Genomic DNA, 20,419 nt, shown 5'->3' with positions numbered 1-20,419 from the left:
CTAATGGCTGCTAGAAACCTCCTGGGTTTACCCTTCCAGGCATTTTCAATTTTAATTCCAATATAATCAGCATGCAATATTAGTTTCAGGTGCATCGTATAGTGATTCAACAACTCTTTACTTTGCTCTGTGCTCACCACAAATGAGCTCTTCATACCCTGCACCTATTTCACCCATCCCCCACCCCTCTCCCCTCTGGCAACCACTAGTTTGCTCTATTTAAGAGCCTGATTTTTTTGTGTTTTTCTTTATTCTTTTGTTTCTTGAATCCCACATATGAGTGAAATCATATGCTGTATGTGTCTTTCTCTGACATATTTCACTTTGCATTGTCCCCTAGATCCATCCAAGTTGCAAACATTGAGATTGCATTCTTTTTTATGGCTGAGTAATATTCCATTATGTATGTATATACCACATCTTTTCTATTCCTTCGTCTATGGATGGATACTTGAGTCGCTTCCATATCTTGGCTATCATAAATAATGCTGCAATAAACCTAGGGTTGCACATATCTTTTTGAATTAGTGTTTTCATATTATTTGGGTAAATGCCAAGTAGTGGGATTATTGGATCATATGCTAATTTTACTTTTTTAAGGAACCTCCATACCGTTTTCCACAGTGGTTGCACCAGTTTGCATTCCCACCAACGGAGCACAAAGGGTTCCTGTTTCTCCACAACCTCACCAATACTTGCTGTTTCTTACATTTTTGATTTTAGCCATTCTTCCAGGCATTTTTTTTCTTGAGAGAGAGAGAGAGAGAACGAGCATGCAAGCCAGGATGGGACAGAAGGAGAGAGAGAATTTTAAGCAGGCTCCACGTTCAGTGCAGAGCCTGATGCAGGACTCGATCCCACAACCCTGGGATCATGACCCAATCCAAAATCAAGAGAGTCTGACACCCAACCAACTGAGCCACCCAGGCTCCCCCTCCAGGTAATGTTTAAAATCAAAAAATTTTAGGTATAACTTATATACCATAAAATTCACCCTTTTAAAGTATACAATTCGGTGGCTTTTAGGATTTTCACAAGGTTGAATAACCATCACCACTAATTCTCAAATATTTTCAGAAACCCTAAACCCATGAGCACACGCTCCCCAATCCCGCATCCCTCAGCTTCTGGCAACCACACACCTATTTTCTGCCTCTACAGATTTCCCTAATCTGGACACTTCATATAAATAGAATCATATAATATGTGGCCTTTTATGACCGGTTTCTTCCATTTAACATCAGGTTTTTGAGATTCATCCATGTTGTAGCATACAGCAGCACTTCTTTCCTTTTCGTGACTAATATTCCATTGTATGGATATAACATCTTTTGTGTATCCATTCATCAGTTTGGGTTGTTGGGTCATCTGAGGTGTTTCCCCATTTGGGCTATTAGGCACAACGCTGCTAGAATATTCATGAACAAGTTTTTGGGTGGGCATAGGTTTTTCATTCTCTTGGGTATATACCTGGAGGTACAATTGCCTGGTCACGTGGTAACTCTAGGTTTCATTTGTTGAGGAACTACCAGGCGGTGTTCTAAAGTGGGTGCGCCATTTTATATTCCCACCAGCAATGTACAGAGATTCCAATTTCTCCACATCTTCACCACTGTGTGTTATTGCCCATTTATTGATTATAGCCATCCAAGTGGGTGTGAAGTGGTATCTCATGGTGGTTTTGATTTATCATTTCCCCCAGTGACCTGCCAGGAAAATTTGCACTATAGGAGATGATGCTTCAGTCATCCTCAGGCCAAGTTGACCAGGGTAGCTCCTGGGATGGTAGTAGAAGCCACCTTACTCTGAAGATTCACGTATTTGTTTGCTCATAACGAATATTTGTAAATACTTGTTAGGCACCCTGTTACATCTCAAGCACTATGCTGAACATTGGAGTTTGTTGTTGAAGACAGACATGGGCCTTGTCCAGATGGAGCTTACATTCGGGTGAAGGAGCTGGTCACTTAATTATGTTAGAATAAGTACTAGACGTGCAAATGTACACAGCTAAGAGAAGGAGTGAGGGAGAAGCCTGGGAAGCCTCTCTGAGATGCTGATACTTTGAAAACCCTGGACGGGAAGACACCTGGCTTGGTAGAGGAGCTGGACTAAGCCAATATAGTATGAATATACCCTAAGAGAGGGATAGGACACGAAGTGGGGGAGGCGGGGGGACTGGGGGAAAGTATTCTGAGTGTAAATGGAAGCCATTGGAGGGTTTTGATCGTGGCAGTGATTGACCGCTTTTACATATTTTAAAGATCACTTTGACAACAATGAAGCAAAAAGGTGAGAGATGAAGGCAAGAGTGAGGGCAGAAAGAGCGGTGAAGAGGCTGTGTTGTGGTCATCCGAGAGAGAGACCATGGAGGCCCGGGCTGGGGACCAGTGGGGACACATGGACAGAGCCTTGTGAGGAGGTAGAAAGGCAGCCTCAGCGATAGATGGGTGGGAATAATAAAGGACGGAAAGGTATTCAAGATGCCCTCCAGGTCTTAGGTTTGTGCTGCTCAGAGCAAGCCTGGGGGAGCAAGTGACTGGGCAGATGATCAGGAGCCCCACCTGGGGAGGCTGTGGACCATCCCAATGGGGGCGTCAAGAGGGGGCGGCCAGAGTCTCCAACCTGGAGTCCGTAGGTCATCTTCACTTCCCCAAACATGGGAGAACACAGTGAAGAAATACGGATATGCTGACAAGGGAGCGTAGACAAGCTGCCGTGGGAGTCCGTGTGTGCTGGAACAGCATGAATGTGCATCTTCAGTGTGGAAATCTTCCTGGCGTGAGCCTTCCCCACCAGCAGAGCTGGGCTGTGGGGACTTGGGAAGGCCCTGCCATCAGAGTGGGTGGCCTCAAGTTCCTTCTGAAGTGGAGAGGCCTGTGGTCATTCCCCCCCACAACCCCCTGTGACTGGCTCCCCCATTGCCCACCCTTTTTTGCCTTTCTGGGCCTTGGCCTAGTCCCCATGATGACATGGTTCTGACAGCCCAGGCCGTGCATCCCAGCTGAGGCCCCATCTTGCTTCAAGAGTCATCCTCTGCCTCCCAAGGCCTCCACGAGCACAGACATGCATGTGGACAGCTGTGGTCCCCGCCACCGTCCTCACGTCTGTCCGCTGCTCACTCAGCACGGCAGTGGGCAGTCTTTGCCACCCACAACCGCAGAGGGAATCAAGACTCCTGCCTTAGCCAGCTCCCTCGAGAGGCCCCGGCCGGTGGTCCACACCGTGTTTGCATTCGTCTGCTGATGTCAAGCCTCGGTGCTGACGTGTTCTTCCACGAGGGACTGGCCGGCTGGTGAGAAGGCTCAACCAGGCGTCAGGAGCCCCGAGGCCTTGTCACAACACACACCGTGGCTCTGGACGGGCGTTCCCCTGCTTTTTCTTCACTCCTCCTTGGAAGTGTAACTGAAGGGCAGGGCAGCCTCTGGTGTCCCCCAGAGCAATGGATTTTACAACTCGCAGGCAAGATCACCTCAGCTGTTTCTCTTCTCTGTCCTTTTCTTGGTTCCCTGGGTCTCCCTGACCCAGAGTGGGCAGAGACCAGCAGGGGCCTCCTGTCCCTGCCGGCACGCAGGTCCCAGCTGTTGGCAGGGGACCACCGCAGGGTTGGGGTTCAGGGATGCCAGAGCAGCAGCAGGCATGGTGTGGAGGGGAAGGTGGGAGCTGGCCCTGCCCACCGGGTTTTATCAGCAAGCTCCTCAGACATATACAGAGGCAGAGCTGTGTATACACTCCCAGTCCCCGCGCTCCATCTGTCTCCCACATGTCTAAACACTGAGGGCGCCAAGTGCCTGCCCTCCTCCTCCTCCTCCTCTCAACCCCATCACCACGGAGAGGGGGTGGATAGGGACTCGGTACCCCTGAGGAGACAGGAGCACCTCAGGAGGCTGCTGCTGGGTGGGAGTGAGAGACCCTCAGAGCCCCAGAGGCTGAGGGACTCCCCGATCTGGGTACACAGCCTCGGGAGTTAGCTTACAGATGAAAACATTTGGGGCAAGACTTTTCACTTGAAACCAGGTTTCTGGATGGCATCCCATGGGTGAGCAGGACCTTAGTTATTTTCATGTATCAAATGAATCTGACCAATCAGATGTGCTGTGTGGGTCAGCAGCCTTAAAGCCCAGCCTCACTCTCACCAAGTTTTCACTTCCCAGCCATCATACAGGCCTCTCTCAAGCCCACCTCCTCTCCAGCAACCTGACGTCCAGGATTTATAACCTGGGCAGTCGAGGCCTGGACGCTCCCTTCCAAGGCAACAGCTGACTGGGTGGGGGAGGACAGGGCTGCCTTGTGAGAGCAGATGCAACGAAAACCCTGGGGTGGGGGCTTATGCGATGGGCAGAGCAGCCTCTGTAGCATTCCTGGGAGGCTTGTCCCCTCTGGGACAAAGGAGGAAGACGTAGAAGCTAGGATTCTCCTCCCATGTCTCTAGATCTTCGAGAATGAGTGTGTCCTAAAGGTGCCATTCCCTTCAAAGCCCAGCTCCCTTCCAGCCACCCCTTGGGCTACCTCGAGAGCCCAAGCAGTGCAGACTGATGGAGATGTCTCCTTCCAGCACCCCTGTAACTTGTTCCCTACAAAATACATGGTGTCTCATCCACCTGCAGGGGAGCCCCTAGAAAGGCAGGCAAGAAGTGGGCTCCTCTTCCAGCAGAAGGAGCATTTTCTGCTAGTCTCTCATCCTTCCCCAAATATAGCAAATCTTCCTGGCCTTTGGAGGTTTGCCCAGAGCACGGATGCACCACCAGCAGGGTGGTGCTGGGCAAAGGGTTAGAGCTCCTGGTGGCCTCCCCTTTGCCTTGTTGGTGACTGGGAGGGACCACCAGACCTTCCCTCTCCAGCTATTCCTGCAGTTCCTGATCTTCCAACTTTGAGATGAGCCATGAAGGGCCATGAAAGAGGTGGTGCCTGGGGCCCAGAGGTGGTCTCAGTGGGTCACTGGTACGTGTCTCTCATACCCCCAGTGAGTACCACTCTATCATCATGGTCGGGGCATGCCCGGAAGTGCAACGAGACGGCCAAGTCCTATTGTGTCAATGGAGGCGTCTGCTACTACATCGAGGGCATCAACCAGCTCTCCTGCAAGTAAGTGACCAGTGGGGGTGGGCGTGGGGGCAAGACTAGGGTGAGAGACGCTGGGGCAGAAGTGAAGGGCTCTAGGAAAAGTGGGCTTCAGGCCACTGACAGGGGGTCCCCAAGGGGTGTAGACAGGGAGGTTTGCCCCACTTTCCAGGCCTTTCCTAGAATATAGGGAGATGTAAACTCTGAAGGGCTCAGGGCTTCTGCAGTGCCAGGTTCTCAAGCCCCTATCCACCCCCTCTCCCAGTGTCCACCCTTTCACCACCACCTTTTAGGGAGATGGGGATGCCAGTCTATGCCCTAGGCACTGGGTTCTCTCTCCCCCTCCCTTTCTCTCTCTCCCCCTTCTCTCTGTACCACTCACCACCCCCCCCCCACCCCATTTCTCAGCAACTCTCCAAACTGTGTTCTGATGAACATTTCCCATGGTGTGTCTTCCCCAGCAGTGAAGAGCCTGGCAGGGTCCGGCAAAGCACAATTCCCAGTGCCCTTGGTAGTGGAGGGTCTGCTCTCAGAGCCTTGAGGGGAGACGAGGACTCTGCGTCCAGTGCTCACCTCAAGACCTGGCTACTCTCCCTGCCTGGTGTTCAGATACACCCTGGGTGCTGCTTCTGCCACTTCAGACCCTAGCCCCTCTCTATGGGGTGAGGGGACACCAGCAAAGACACCACTCTGGCTGTGGCCCAGACACAACCTGGGGAAGGTCAAGGTTAAGAAGAAGCTCAAGTTGGGGCTTCTCTACCCAGCAGGATTTTCATCCTGCTCCCCTTAGCAAACAGGGCAGGTGGGAGCACAGTAACCCAGGAGGGCGTGTTCAGGTCCAGCTGGGTCCTATTCACGCAGCTGGGTCCTATTCAAGCAGTTGAGCCCACGGGACCCCCTGACAGGTTCTCTGGTGGGTGTATGAGGAGCCGGAGGAAGAGCTTGGTGAGGGCAGTACAGGTTCTGGCCAGATCCTGAGGAGGGGTAGGGGGCACTAGTTAACAACTTCGGGTTTTCAAAGCACACCAAGCCTAGGACCCTGGCAAGGTGCCACAGTTGCCCCATTCCCATGGCATCTGGGCAAAAGCCACTAGAGTATTAGCAGAAATTCAGAGAGAGGCGTTTGCCCTCCTCACAGACAAGGTCAGATTCAGCACCTCTCAGCTCTCCTGCCTCTGGGCTCCAGCTCCAGAGCTGCATCCCCCCACTGACTACAGCCTTAGCCAAAGACCCCTCCACCTCACACGGGGATAATGAGGGGCTGTGCCTCCTTGACACTCTCCCCTCTGTGCCGGGCTAGCTGAGCTAGACCCGGACTGCCAGGCAGATCTGTGCCTCTTTCCCCAGCGGGCCTCCTTTGCCGGCTTCCCCCCCAATCCCACCCCGCACCTGCTGCCATCCCCTTACTGTCCTCCCCCATCCTGAATTTGCAGCCACAGCAGGTCCCCCAGGGAAATTCTCAGCCTGGACTCAGTCCCTCATCTTTCCCTCCTTCTGCCCCTAGGAGGCTGCCACATTAGTGCTAGAGACCGTGTAGAACATTCTAGACTTGAAAATGGTCTGAGCTCTTTGCAATAAATCTACAGAAACTCATAAGCGTTCTGGAGTACCTCACAGACATGGCCCGGCCCTGCAGGCCCCTCTTTTTTTAATCCCCAAACACACACACACACACACACACAACACACACAAACACGTACACACCACACCTCCCTAGCCCCTTGGACCCTGGAACCTTGAAGGAATCCAGCAGCATTAAGGAGATCAGCCCTGGCTCCAGGCAGGGAAGTTTTCAGCCACCCAGGACAGGTGCCAGGGCCACAGAGGGCCATGGGATTGCAGCGCTCCAGTGCTAGCATTTAGCGTGGAAAGTGGTGTGATGAGCTTGTGAGATTCCAAAGGGTCCTGCCAGTAAGGCTGTAGCCCTAGGACATTCTGAGTCACCCCCAGCTAAATCTGAGAGTAGCAGAGGGCAGGAGCCTAAATCATTATGGTGTCCTGTGCCCCTCCTCACCAGGGCAACTGGGATTCCCTGCTTAGAACTTGACCTTGGTACCCAGAAGCACCACCTCCCCATTTCAACCTGCCCTAGGTCAGCCCTAGCCAGGGCTCCTGGAACCAACTTCCCTGACTCCCTGAGCCCTCAGGGGAGATCGCTTTCAGGAGGGCAAGTCCTCAGAGCTGTGCTGGAGAAGGACAGGGGGGTGGGGGGCAGGGCAGAACCCAGAGGCCATTCTGGGGGTGGGTGAGCCGGGAGGGAAGTGGGGGGCAGGCCTCTTGGGATTCCTGATGACACCTGAATGGAATAAAAAGGAAAGAATATAGGAAACAGAACTCACGTCTTACCATTTGTGCTGTTTGTTTACTTTTTATTTTGATTTTTTTGCATTTCCGCTTAGCTTGGATAATGAAACTAGACTGGTCAGTTTCATTCCAGTTTCTATAAAACTCAGTTTTCCTTCCTGGTTTTCTGACACTTGTTGTTGTGTATTGGTTCAGAGCCCTGCAGGGAGTGTTGGAAAGCAGGCACACTCCGTCCCTGTTTTTCTGGAATTCAGAGCCAAAAGAAACAGTGTCACTGATACTGAATTTTGTTTTAAAGAAAGAAAACTTAGGGGGATTTGAAAATGGGGGTCCAAATCAAGGTGACTGTCTCCTGTCTGGGCCAGACAGGGACCTCTGCACTTCTTCTCGCTGCTTTCTCCTCTTCTCTCCGTGTTTTTGTAGAGCACGGTTGGTGCGTGACTCTTGGGGACTGGTTCAGGGGATGATGACAGAACAAGACTCTCTTTCCAGCCCTGTGCACATACCAGCGGCATGCCTCCCTTTCCCATCAAGCTCATCCCTCCCCCTCTTCTGCTCCCCCTGTCCCACCCCATGTTCAGGTGGTTCCCCCATCCCATACCCATCTGCCTGCTCATCCTCTCCACATCTCCACCCCACCCCTCATGAGGCCAGAGACCCTTCACCCCCTCCAGTGCCCCGGGGCACACCCTCATCCTTCATTCTCCCCCTCCCTCGGGTGAGGGCAGCACACATGGCATTATCCCCAGGCTACCAAAAGGAGAAACTGAGGCCCGGGAGGTGGGTGGGAAAATGGGGAGGCAGAGTTCCAACCTCTCTGTCACCCCAGATACAGCCCATGGGCTCTCCTCTCTGCCCCTGTCTCACCCTGCTCTTCTCCAGCCCTGGGCACAGATCTTCCCATAGTCATAGCTCATGATGTGGGGGAGGGCTGAGAAAGCTATGACCTGCCACTCCTTTTAATCTGTCCCCTGTGCTGCTGAAACTCAGAGCGCCAATCCCTCTTTCAGTGGGAACCCACTACCGGCCAGCCATCCACACTGAGTCAGACCCCACTCGTGGTGGACGGGTTTGTGTAGCCCGTACCCTGTTACGTGGTCCTGAGTGCAGGGTAGCAAGGCTGTAGGCCCACTCCCAGTATCTTCTCTAGGGAAGCCTCAGGCTCCCGGATGTGGCTCATTTTCAACAAGCAGGGATAAGGAGAGCCCAGGAGCCTCCTGGAAGGATCTAATGCCCAAAGAACAGTATGGGGAGCCAGTCCCCAACCCCTATGCTATGCCCATCCCCCGTTGCCTTTTCTTTTATTCAGCCAGTGGGGAACACATGTCCCAGGGCAGGAAGATTAGGACCGTATTACATAACTCCAGGGGGGCACATTCACGTTATAGACCGTGTCCGTGGTGCCACCTGGGGTTGTACAACTCAGTGCTCATGAAAGATCTGAGGAGGCAGTTGGGGCAGTCCAGGCTGGGTGTGGGATCAGGGACTCAGGGATGTGCTTAGTTATCATCAGTCTCCCAAGAGCCATGGGACAGCATCCCTTGACTATCAGCAAAGAGATAAATTTTCCCTTTGCCCCTCCTGCCCCTGCACTACCCCATTCTCTCTCTTAAACACAAATACACACACACACACACACACACACACACACACACAAGCGCTGGGCTAATCTTAGACATTGGACACTGTTAAATGTATCTCTTTCTTATTCCTTTGAGGATTCCAAGAATCATTTTGGCAATTTCCTGGGTCTTTATCCTCCACCCCCAAAGGTGCTGCTGCTTTATTCTCCCCTCTAGTCCCCACCCCAAGTGGATATCAGTCTCTGAGAGCTGAGAAAGGAGAGCTGAGCCTGACTGGAGCTGGTTGGAAAGCCTTAGGCCCTACTTCCATTTTCCTGGGACGGGACGCTTAGGTCAGAGAAGGATATATTAAGGGTTAGCCGCCGCTGCCTCCTCCTCCTCCTCCTCTCCCTCCTCCCGGGAGCCACCCTGTTCAACAGGATGAACGTGCATCAGTTTCCCTTGTAACCACTCCCCCTCCACTTTCTTCAGACACACTTCCCAGTCCTCCACCCCTACCCACTGGCTAGGCATACCTCCGCACACTGCCACCACTGCAGGGGCCAGCCTCCTGCCTCCCCTGAGGGAGATGCCATCAAGGCCCAGAGAAACTCCAGCTATCTGCTCACCAGCCACTCCCCACCCCCCAGCTAGATTGGAGTCAATAGGATTTCCCCGAGGGTCTATCACAGCCAATGGGAGCCACCCCCTATAAGCTTAAGAGGTCGCTGATGGTTGGTTTACACGAGAATGCTAAGAGGTAGAGTACTCTCACCTCTTGAGAAGGTTTACTGATTAATGTTGCACAGTGATCTATTATTGAGGAAACATCCGTGATGGGGTTACCTAATTTCCCCAAGAAAAAGAGGCAGAAGCAGCCAAAACCCATCTTCGAGTAGGGGAATGGGGGGGGGGGGGTGGTCAGTCTGGCCCTGTCTTTAAGCTTCCCTTAGGTATCTGGCCTTGCTGGGGTTCAGAGGAGAGTAGAGGGCAGGGCATGTCTCCCAGAAGTCTGCAAGACAGGGACTCACTTGAGAGGAGAGGGGCAGCCAGAGAGCAGAAGAAAGTGTACCTGGGGGTAAGGACAAGGTCAGGGAGAGTGGGTGGTGCTCTGTAGCTACAGAGAAGACAACATGGGAGAATGCGGTCCCACCAGAGCCAGGCAGTGACGGAGGAGCAGGTCATGGGGAAAAGACAGGCGTCCAGGCAGCCAGTAGACCCCTAACTGGAAGAAGCTTCAGGGTTCTCAGGGAGCCTGCTTTAACCCTCCCCACCCCCGATTGTGGTTCTTGCCACCTGAGGGTAGATAGCCTGCACCTGGCCTTGGCAGGCCATCTGTGAGACGTTGGTAATTCTGGCTCCTCCCCAGCCTCACCTTGTTCCCCACTAAGCCTTTTCCCCCCTGTGTATTGCTCTAGGGCAGCCTTCCCCAAACCATGTTAACAAGGGTTCCTCAAAAAACGTCTTCCTTGGTCAAATAAATTGGGAACATACTGGAATATTCAAGCTCTTTCCTCCTACAAAACTTTTCCTAGCCTTTCATATGCCAGCGGGCACTGCAACTCTCTAAGGAAGTCTGGGAACGGATTTCCTAAATTTATTTGGCCACAGAACCCTCTTTGAGAGAACAGATGAAACACCTCCAAGGTCACCTTTGTCATGGGCACACAGTCTGGGAACAGCATTCCGGAGTTCTCCTTTGAGCTTTCTGGGGGCTGTTTCATGGATGAGAAAACCTGCCCAGGGCCCTGGAGAGAACCCTTTGGTAGGGCCTGGAAGGAATGGCTTCCCAGAACTTGGTATTCTGGAAGGCTCCCGGCATCCTACCTGACTGCCTGGCACCAGGGGCTACCTTTCTGGCTTCATGGGACCCCAGGCAGGTCAGAAGGGAAGTCTCCACACCCGCAGGACAATTGGGCATTAGGTTCCCAATTTCCCCACCCGCTTCCCTCAGTCATCCTCCTCTCCGCCCCACCCCTGCCCCCCACCACCCACCGAGCAACACCGGGTAGAGAGATTTTGAAGATTTCTGAGCCCTCCCCCCAGCCCTGACTCCAGCCCCTGCAGCTACGAGTGTGCCCCAGCGCCTGACTTGGTTTTCTCATTCATCACTGTGCACTTTGATTTCTAACCTGAGCCTCGCGGATGATGCCAGTTTGTTCTGTGATTTTTCCCCTTTTCCTTCTCCAGATGTCCAAACGGATTCTTCGGACAGAGATGTTTGGAGAAACTGCCTTTGCGATTGTACATGCCAGATCCTAAGCAAAGTATGTTTGAAGATACAAACACAAGTCCCTGCTCCTTAGAAAGCTTCCGGGTGCAGTCCCCCCAATGTAGGGCATAGGGCCAGGGGTGTTGGTTGTTTTGATCTTTGGCTGTTTTGTTTTGTTTCTCTTTTCTTTTTTTGTATTTTGGTTTGTTCTTTTGTTTTGCTTTGTTTTTCATTTTTTGGCCTAATCCTTGGGTTTAAAGTTCAGGGCTGCAGGTAAGGGGCAGAGTGGCAAGGCCAGTACAAGCGGTAACGGTGGCAAGGAACCCAGCTGGCATCGGCAGGAGCCCGTGCCGGGGTGTTGCAATGCCTGTGTCTTGCTATCCTGGCTCTCTCTTTCTGGTTTTCTTTCTTTTGGTAGGTGCCCTGTGGGATACACCGGGGACAGGTGTCAGCAGTTCGCAATGGTCAACTTCTCCAGTATGTCTCTTTCTTCTATTTCTTTTCCTCCCTGGTGACTGACAATCTCCCCACGCGAGAGGGACCGGGCCTTGCCTAGAGAGACTAGAGGGAGCCGCGGGGGAAGGGAGGGGGGTAGGGAGTGGTAGTGTCCTGGGCTCCTCTCAGTCGTCAGTGCTAACTAGAAGCCTGTTCGGAGGAGACGGATTTGCCCCCCTGCCACCCCCCACCCCGTCCCGACTCTTGGCTGGGCACAGTAACAGCCCCGGATTCTCTCTGCAAGCGTGGGGGGCTGCGCTCAGGCCTCCGCACCACTTCCGAGAGCGGACAGCCTGGCCAGCAATGGGAGAAGCAGGAGCGGGGCCCTTGCCTGCCTTTTAAAGCCTGTTGAGGATGTCAGGTGCTGATGGGGCCAGGCAATGAGTGTATGCACGTGTGTGCTGGTGCGTTTGCGAGAGACAAACAAGTTCTCAGCCTGTCTTTGGGTCTGGCCAGAGTTTGTTTTATTTGACTTGGGGCGATGGGGGAGAGTGGGGAAGGGGATGCTGAGGGAGAACAAGCCCCAGGGCACGGGTTTCCACAGAGGCCAGAGGCCAGAGACATTTATGCGGCTCAAGGATAGGGTGGGATGGGGGTTTGCTGCCTACTAAAAGAGGAAATGAGGATTCAAGGGATGATTGGTGATTCTCTCCAGGCCCTCTCTGGTCTGAGTCCCCATCCAGGACTCCATTCCTTCCTTTCTTCCACTTGTGAGGTTGGAGCTTTCTGGTTTGCCTAGTTAGCTGGGGAAAAAAAAAAAAAAAATGTGAGCCCTGCAGCAGAAAGACGAGACCCTAATTATAGAGTGTTTTATTTGAGGCTGGGAACAATTTCTTCAAGCATCACCAGGTGGAGGCATAGCAGAGCAAAAAGCCCCCGGCCAGCGATGGACTCCATCTGGGACCCACCAGTCTCTTAGCCTACAAGGCAGGACACTGTCACCCATCCTTCAGAACATACTAGGCCCTTGCTCAGCCCACCCCACCGCCTCCTCTCCTAGGACAGCTGTATCCCATGAAGAATTAGGAACCAAAGTGATGGTGCCTGGGTGAGAGGCAGAGCTCCAGGAGAGGCCTAGAGCAGGACCCAGAGGGTCATTTAGGTAGCCCTTTGGAGAAAAGTGGTTTTTAACTTTGGGTCTCAGGTAGAGAAACCCAGTCCTCCTTAGGCCACAGCACAAAAGCCTAGAAATCATCACCTCCTTCTCCCTGCTAGAGCTTGGAAGCCATGACTTAAAGAGGAAAGTAGAGGCCGCAGGGAGGTGGGGGCTGGTCAGCCCAGACGGTCAACTGTCTTCACAGTGTGTGGCAGGCAGCACTCCCCCCAGGCCCCTCCGGCTGAAGGCCAGGGAGGAAGGCTATGGGGATAAGAGGAGAGCTGTGGGCAGGGCATGTGGTCCAGAATTCTCCAGAGCCCAGGCTCCAGGAAGAATTGCAGAGTCAGATCCAGCCCCACCTATGGAAGACCATAGGTCAGGAGGGGCCTCAGGAGGGAACAGAGCAGCCAGGCCAAGGCTAAGGACCAGGGGAAAGAGGCAATGGAGGACCTATTCCTGTTCACCCTTAGGTCCAGAGCCTCCCTGGCTTAAGGGACTGTTCTGGACAGGGAGTCCCAGCCCTTCCCGAATCAGAGGAGCAGAGCCTCCAGAACTTGGCCATTGGCCAAGCTTCTCTGCCAGCTGGGCCGCTTCAGCTTTCAGCTCAGAGCTGGTTGAAGGGTCAGCAGGGCCTCAGGAGCCCAGAAAAAGTCTAGAAATGCTGCCACAGGCCTTTCTGCCTAGTGTCATCAGGATCATTGCTGTTACCTTTGCATGAAGGATTTCTAGTCTTCAAGCACTTTGCCCAGAGCACTTACGGCATCAGATAATTATTGAAAAGGTAGCAGAAAATGCTACCTTTAAGTGTTCAGGCTTTGGATTCAGATAGATCTGAATAAAAATGCCAGCTGCTGAGCTCACTAGTTCTGGGGCCTCATTTAACCTCTCCGAGTTTGTTTTCTCATCTCTAAAATGGGGGTAGTAACATTTACACCTCGAGGGTTGCCGTTGAGGATGGGAGTGCAGTGCTCCCTACGAAGGCTTAGCAGAGAGCCAGCCGCTGTTGATAGAGAGCAGCTGAGTACCTCTTGCGGCTACAGCTGGTATGGGGTAGGAGGCAGGAGGTCCCCCACCAGAACCCTGGTGGCTGACTCCCAGCAAGCCCTGAGCAAGGGGTCTGACTTTCTCCCTCTGCCCAGACAGCCTCTAGACCAGATTACCTTTTGCAGAGTCCATGGAAACAGAGCCTATGGCCACAATTGCATTCCTTCTTCCCCTGACAGCCGCTCCATTTCCTGAGAGTCAAAACCTGCACATCGGTATACCCCCCAAGTGAAAGAACACACACATGTACCTACATACACACACACACACGTAAGCACCTACTGACACGTGCTCAAACACACAAGCACACGCCTGCACTCACACGCACAAACACGTGAGCACGTGCTCTCATCAGGGGCCCGCATCCTGGCCTCCCCGGCCAGGCCCCTGTAACTGTGTGTCATAAGATGTGTCCAGGATGAAGACTTTGTGTATCATCTGGTAAACCTGGCCCTGCTGAGAGTCCAGCATCGGGTTGCCATGGTTACTGGTCAATATGCAAATGTCTGCCCAATAGGACCTGTGACTCAATGGTGCCACTCTGTCCTAGCTGAGTGGCAGCCTATGAACATGATGACCGGGGGGCATCTTTGACAGGGGCAGACATAGCCACCGTCCCTTCAGAATCCATCCCCTGTGAGAGGAAAGCAGGGCTGCCTTCCCGGCAGTGACATCACCAGTCCTGTCAGCCACCACTGACCCACCCAAAACCGTACTGGCCTTCAACTGAAAGGGGAGGTCAGTTAGGAGGCCCAGAAGCTGCTGCCGCTGCTATTACTTGGTTCCCAGAGCAGGGAAGCAAAAGAAAACTCGTCAAAGGCTTTGGGACCCAGCTCGCTACTCCAGGTGGTCAGTTCTCATGACTAAACCAGTCAGGCCCAGAGACTCAATCAGCAGGAACAGAAAAGGACTTCCAGCTGATGGCCCCCATGCTCTCCTTCCCCTACAGGAGACGAGAACATCAGAACACAAGTTCACCTCCTCCCCGGATGTCATGGTGCTGACTGTGCATGTGGGGAGGCCACGGACTGGGCCCCTTCATGCACACTGAGCCTCCCGCTGTCCAGGCCTCTCATGTCTTCCTCTCACTGCATATAGACACTTTTGACAGATGAGGAAACAGAGACTAGACTTGCCTACGTGCACACAGCAAATTAGGGACAAAACTGAAACTCAGAGCCTGCAGACAGGCGCTGGCTACAGTAGAATGGTAGGTGAGCTTTTCAGAAACACTGTTGAGATTTCTGGGCTGCCACCCCACAGTCTGATCCCATCGGTCTGGATGATTCTGAGGTACGGCCGGGTAGCAGAGTTCCCAGAGCTCCAATGTGAACAGAGAAGACTCTAAGAGGTGGATAGGCCTGGTACACTTGGAGGCACAGTGGGTCTGGGGCAGGGCTGACCCTTGGGCCCCTTGATCTCGATGGCGTGGGCGCCCACCTCACAGGGCTCTGAAAGCGCACCTGTACAACACGATCGACTTCAGAGTGCGACTGGCTCACCGTCTGACACGCGTGTTCCACAGGTGAACTCACCTGTCTCTTCCTAGAAGTTGCAGTTTGCTTTTCTAAGTGGTGAAATCAGGACCCGACCCCAAGGCCTAGGCCCTGTAGGCATCTAAGGTGTTGGAAGTGTCAAGATGTGGCAAGTGACCTGCTGGCTGGAGCCTCCTCCTGTCCCCACAAACTCAGGAGTCTTCATGCCCAGGCTCCCAGGAGAGGGGCCTTTGGAGGCAGGACAGGGACAAGGACCAGTCTGGGCACCCCATGCCCTCGTTCTGAACAGAAAAAGGGCCCGGTGAACGAGCTCAGGGCCGAGCAAGTGGTCTCCAGGAGGGGCGTGGGAGTGTGGAAGGCCTGGCCCTGGAGCTGGGGGCAGGGGGAAACAGGACTCCTCAGACCTCCACCCCCACTCACCTTTCCTCCCTGGGGACATCTGCCGACTGACTTGCGCCTCCGCCTCCCCATCAGGTACTAACCCCACAGCTCATCTCTAAAGAACCTGCCCTGCCTGCTGATCCTAACATTTCCTCTTTCCACCCCCCTCAGGGCTCTTGGGGACTGGGTGCCAGGGCAGGGGTTCAGGAGGCTGGGAGGGGACACCACTAACCTGCTTTCACCTCACAGGCTGGCTGCTGGTGTCTGAAGAATCCTGACCAACGTTTCTCTCTCTCTCTCTCTCTCTCTCTCCTGCCCTCCCCGCTCCCCGATCTCTCTCTGTATCTCTCCCTCCATCCCCTCCCCTCTCTGACCCTGCTCTCTTCTGCACTGCCAGAGCATCTTGGATTTGAACTAAAGGGTACGAAGCTCTATGTGTCAGTCAGTGCCATCCACCCCAGCCCTCTCCACAGCCTCTGACACCATGTGTGCTGGTTTCCTTTCCAAAAAACGGAAAAGGGATGATTCCAAAAATCTCCCCTGGCCCTCCCAAGATGTCCCATCATAAACTACGTTGATTTGGGGGAGACAAGAGAAGGGCGGAATAGGTGCCCCCAGTGTACAGCGGGGCCCCCTCGCCTGAGGCCTCACTGGGGGAGGAGCTTCCCGAGCTGATGCCCAAAGGGTCGGCCAGACAAGAGACAGGCCCCTGGAGAGCTGGTGTCCGGAAGCCATGAAATCCTGGCTTGGAGAGTTGTGCAGAGAGGCACCCTCTTTAATTTGACTTTAATTCTCCTTCCTTTTCCCACTTCCATCTCCACTGCTTTTCATTCTGCACCACGCTGGCAGCTAATAATGCCCATTTGTCTCTGCCCCCTGCCCCGTGTCTGTCTGCCAGGCTTTGCCATCTGCTTGAGGCTGTCATTCCCTTCATGATCTGTCTCCACAATGGTATGCGTGTTCGCCTGTGGGCCAGACAAGCAAGGGTCAAGGGTGAGCCGGCCTCCGGTGCTCACCCTTCTGCCCCGCCCCACCCCCCCCCCCCAGCTCAGAACCTTACCTCCCTCCCACTTCTTCCCTCTGGCCCCTGGGAGACACAATGAATGGAAAGGGACTTGGAGGCAGCGTTCTGTCCTCTCTCTGAGCTGGGAGGCTCCACCCAGGCTTAAATGGAGAGATGCAGGGACTCGGAGGGGTCAAGGCTTCGGTGGGGTCAGACCTCAGAGGCGGTGCAGAGCCTGCAGTTCTGAAAAGGCTGTTCTTGAGGCAGGTCTGGAGAGGCCCCGCTTCCCTCACCACCCAGCCCCTATCAGCTCTCCTCAGAAGATAGAGCTAAAAGCCTGTGGAAGCGTGTGTGTCTATGTGCTGCTGGTGATGGGACGGGAGGAGAGGGGTGAGTCTGCGTGTGACGGTGCACGACACGACCCTGCAGGGGTGTGTGTGTTGGGGGGGGGGGACGTCACACGCCTTGTTAGGTCTCTCTGTGCAGGATGTGAGTGCGCAGAGGCACACAGCAGGGCGTCTTTGTGTTAAGGGCTGAGTGCTGGGCAGGTGGAACTGGGAGGGTGCGGAGGTGAGTGTGCACGTGTGCGAATAAATGCCTGTGTCTGTAATGGCGGTCTGTATGTCCGTTCGTGCACCAACCCGACAGACATCTACTGAACCCCAGAATTTGCCAACTCTGGCGATCTGGCACGCAGAGTCCCTGCCTTCCTGGCACTCAAATTCACAGTATGAGACACGCAACAAACAGGAAAGATAGCAGGTGGTGGTAAGTGCCCTACTGAAAATAAAAGAAGGTGATGGGAGGGTGCCAAGCTGGAGACAGAGTTACTTTAGCTAAGTGGCCAGGAAAGGCTGACGCGATGAGGTAGCATCTGCGCTAAAACCTGATAAAAAGTAGCCAGCCCTGCAAACAACTGGAGGAGGGTGTTGGAGGCAAGTTAGGGAGGGTGTGGTTGGAGCGGGCTTGCCTTGCTCAGTGGACAGAAGGAATGCCAGCGACTTTGGTCACAGAAGACATGGGGACTGAACCAATGATGAGATGTAAAAGGAGGGCTGAGATGGTAACCCAGGCCTCCTAGGCCATGGCAGGTCTTTGGGTTGTATTCGAATCGCAGGGGGCGGCCATTGTGAGCTTGAAGCCAAGGAGTAAACGATCTGCAGGCTTGGGGGCAGAGAATAGACTGGGTTGGGAGACAGGCTGGGGAGCAGTGGAAGCAAGGAAGCCTGTCAGAAGGTGACCTATCCAGGTGAGAGATGACACCATCCTGGACTGAGCTAGAAGCAGTGGAAGTGGCCAAACCCAGAATCTACTTGGGAGGCAGAGCTGAGAAGACTTGCTGAAGGACTAGGTATCAGAGCAGTCGGGGAGAAAGGAGTCATCGGCAGTGATGCCAAGTTCAGGGCCTGAGCAGTAGGGGAGGTGGTGCGACCACTGACGACATGGGAAGGGCCAGGAGCAGGTATGGAAAGAGGCTGGGGAATCAGCACTTCTGTTTGGCCGTGGCCCTTGGGTAGAGCAGTCTGGAGCTCAGGCAGAAGTCAGAGCAGGAGATACAAATTTGAGAGTCCCCTGCATACAGATGGTATTTAAAGTCTGAGCTGGGTGAGATCATGAGGGGAGAGAGGGCACGTGGAGGAAGGAAAGAAGCCTGAGAGATCTGGGCCCTTCTACCTTGCAGACCACATAGAAGAGTAGGAAGCAGCAACTGAACAGGTCAGCCGGTGAAAGAGGGCGACACCCAGGAAAGAAGAGCCATCCAGGGGGAGTGGGCGCAACAGGGGGAGTGAGCCGAGAGGGAAGCAAATGACCACAGGACTTGGAAGGGGGTAGTTGTTGGTGACCGTGACCAGAGTGGTCTCCGAGGAATGACAGAGACAGATGCCCCACTGGAGAGGACTGGGAGTGGGCAGGGATGAGAACCAGAAGCAGGATATGGACCACAGAGCCCAGAGATGGGGGCCCAGGGTGGAGGGTTAAGACTGCATGAGTGTGTGTGTGTGTGTGTGTGTGTGTGCGCGCGCACACACACACACACTTCTCTAGACACGTATGAGTGTATCTTTGTGAAGGGATCTGTGTGCAGATAGCCAGAGCCCTAAAGGTATGTGTGTCTAGAGGGTTTGTACTCGCAGTTTTTGCTGGTTGGTGTACACAGGAGGGGCTGCAAGTCCAAGGACTTCAGGACATTTCCCAGGGGTCTACTACGGTGCTGGGGTCTGGCCTCCACCTATCCCTGTGCTGGGGGGAGGGGGCCATGTGGAGGGGCCAGCGGGCAGGTACAGGTGGGGGCAGGGGATGCCTAGGCTGCTGCTGTCACCTTTTTTCTTTTCTTCCTCCTGGTTTTCTCTGCTCTAGACGGGCAAGAGTTGCCCCACCAAGAAGTAGGAGGTGGAAGGGATGGCTGGTTCTTTTTGAGACCCAGCCTAGCTCAACCCCTCAGAAAGGGTGGCGGCAGCTCCTTGAGCACAAGAACTTTCCTAGGCACCAAGGGCTATGCTGCCATTCGTGGGTTTCTCGGAAGCAAAGGGAAGGGCTGGTATGGGCCAGGGCCACATGCTATCCAGGGTGCAGGAACAAATCAAGGCCTCTCTCTCTATGCCCTCCTCCATGGGCCTGGTCTGCTCTGTCCCTGCTCCTGGCGTCCCTCCTAAGTCCAGCCTCTGGGTCTGATGTCCTGTCTGACGTCCTTGCCTTTCTTAGCAAAGCAGAAATGGCAAGCCAGCTCTGCCGAGCGTCTACATGTTCACTGCCATGAAGAACAGCTCTCCCCAACCCATCCAGGCTCTTTGAAGCCATCAGTGGAGCAGGGCAAGGTTGCTGGCCAAGCCGGGTTGCCCTCGCCTGTGGCCTTTGGAATTTCACCTCCATCCCACCCACCCCCACCCCCTGCATTTTCCATTCATGTGCTCTGGGCAGGGTGTAGGGTTTGGGAAGGTGAATTCAGTCACTTGTGAGCAGATCACATGTGGGAGGATTTAGGGGCAACAGAAAGCAATCCAGAAGGGAGGGACTAGCTGGGGAAGGAGGAGATGCAAAGGAGCTGGGAGGCCCTGAGCTGGAGGGAGCCCAAAGCTTTGGGGGCAGGTGGGGGTGGGTTCTTTGCACCACTTTCCCCTTGGATCTGCCTCCTGCCCTGCCCCCTCACATCCTCTTCTTCTGCCTCTGCAGAAGCCGAGGAGCTGTACCAGAAGAGGGTCCTGACTATCACCGGTATCTGCGTGGCTCTGCTGGTCGTGGGCATTGTCTGCGTGGTCGCCTACTGCAAGACTAAGTGAGTGTCAGACACTCGGGCCTGCAGTAGGCCAACTAGGGATGGGCCTCCAGGACTGATTTTGTGAAAACAGTCTCTCTCCACCCCCTGCCCTCCCACACACACCCTCCCCATGTCTGGCCTGGCCACCCCCTTATGCCCCAACAGCCCCTTCAGGGGCCTCTGCAGCTGGTGTGGAGAGGAAGGGCTGGGCCAAGAAGCAGGAGCAGAGGGTAGGAGGGACAGGCCCCAGAGGAATGAACAAGAATTGTTGTGAGCACGAGTGTTGGAAGAAGACAGATCTGGGTTTGAATTCAGCTCTCCCATTTACCATGACCCTGAGTAAATTGACAGATCTCTCCGAGTCCTCATCTGTAAAGCGGGAGTGATCCTAGTATGTACCTCAGACGACACTGTGAAGGGGCATCTGCCTTATCAAGTAGGCTGGTGCTGGAGCAGTGTTGGGAGTGAGGAAGCACAGAAAAGAAGGCTGCATTCCCAGTGGAAAAAGA

At 54.0% G+C, this 20,419-nt stretch overlaps 1 protein-coding gene across 4 annotated transcripts in view; it reads left to right on the top strand.

Annotated features, from left to right (window-relative positions):
• The window catches only part of NRG2 (neuregulin 2), a 185,888-nt gene that overhangs the window by 157,901 nt on the left and 7,568 nt on the right, over positions 1-20,419 (top strand). Inside the window, exons 4-8 of one of the 4 annotated variants that reach the window (XM_043575137.1) lie at positions 4,965-5,085; positions 11,118-11,194; positions 11,558-11,616; positions 15,901-16,072; positions 19,826-19,928. In XM_043575137.1, the coding sequence (XP_043431072.1) occupies positions 4,965-5,085; positions 11,118-11,194; positions 11,558-11,616; positions 15,901-16,072; positions 19,826-19,928 (532 nt within the window). The remainder of the gene's footprint in view (positions 1-4,964; positions 5,086-11,117; positions 11,195-11,557; positions 11,617-15,900; positions 16,073-19,825; positions 19,929-20,419) is intronic. The other 3 variants (XM_043574884.1, XM_043575056.1, XM_043574964.1) reach the window with 3 other exon arrangements.

Source organism: Prionailurus bengalensis, chromosome A1 (genome assembly GCF_016509475.1).
Source record: "Prionailurus bengalensis isolate Pbe53 chromosome A1, Fcat_Pben_1.1_paternal_pri, whole genome shotgun sequence".
Lineage (NCBI taxonomy): Eukaryota > Metazoa > Chordata > Mammalia > Carnivora > Felidae > Prionailurus > Prionailurus bengalensis.
Note: the sequence above shows the minus strand (reverse complement) of the source record. Positions and strands in the feature narration are given on the sequence as shown.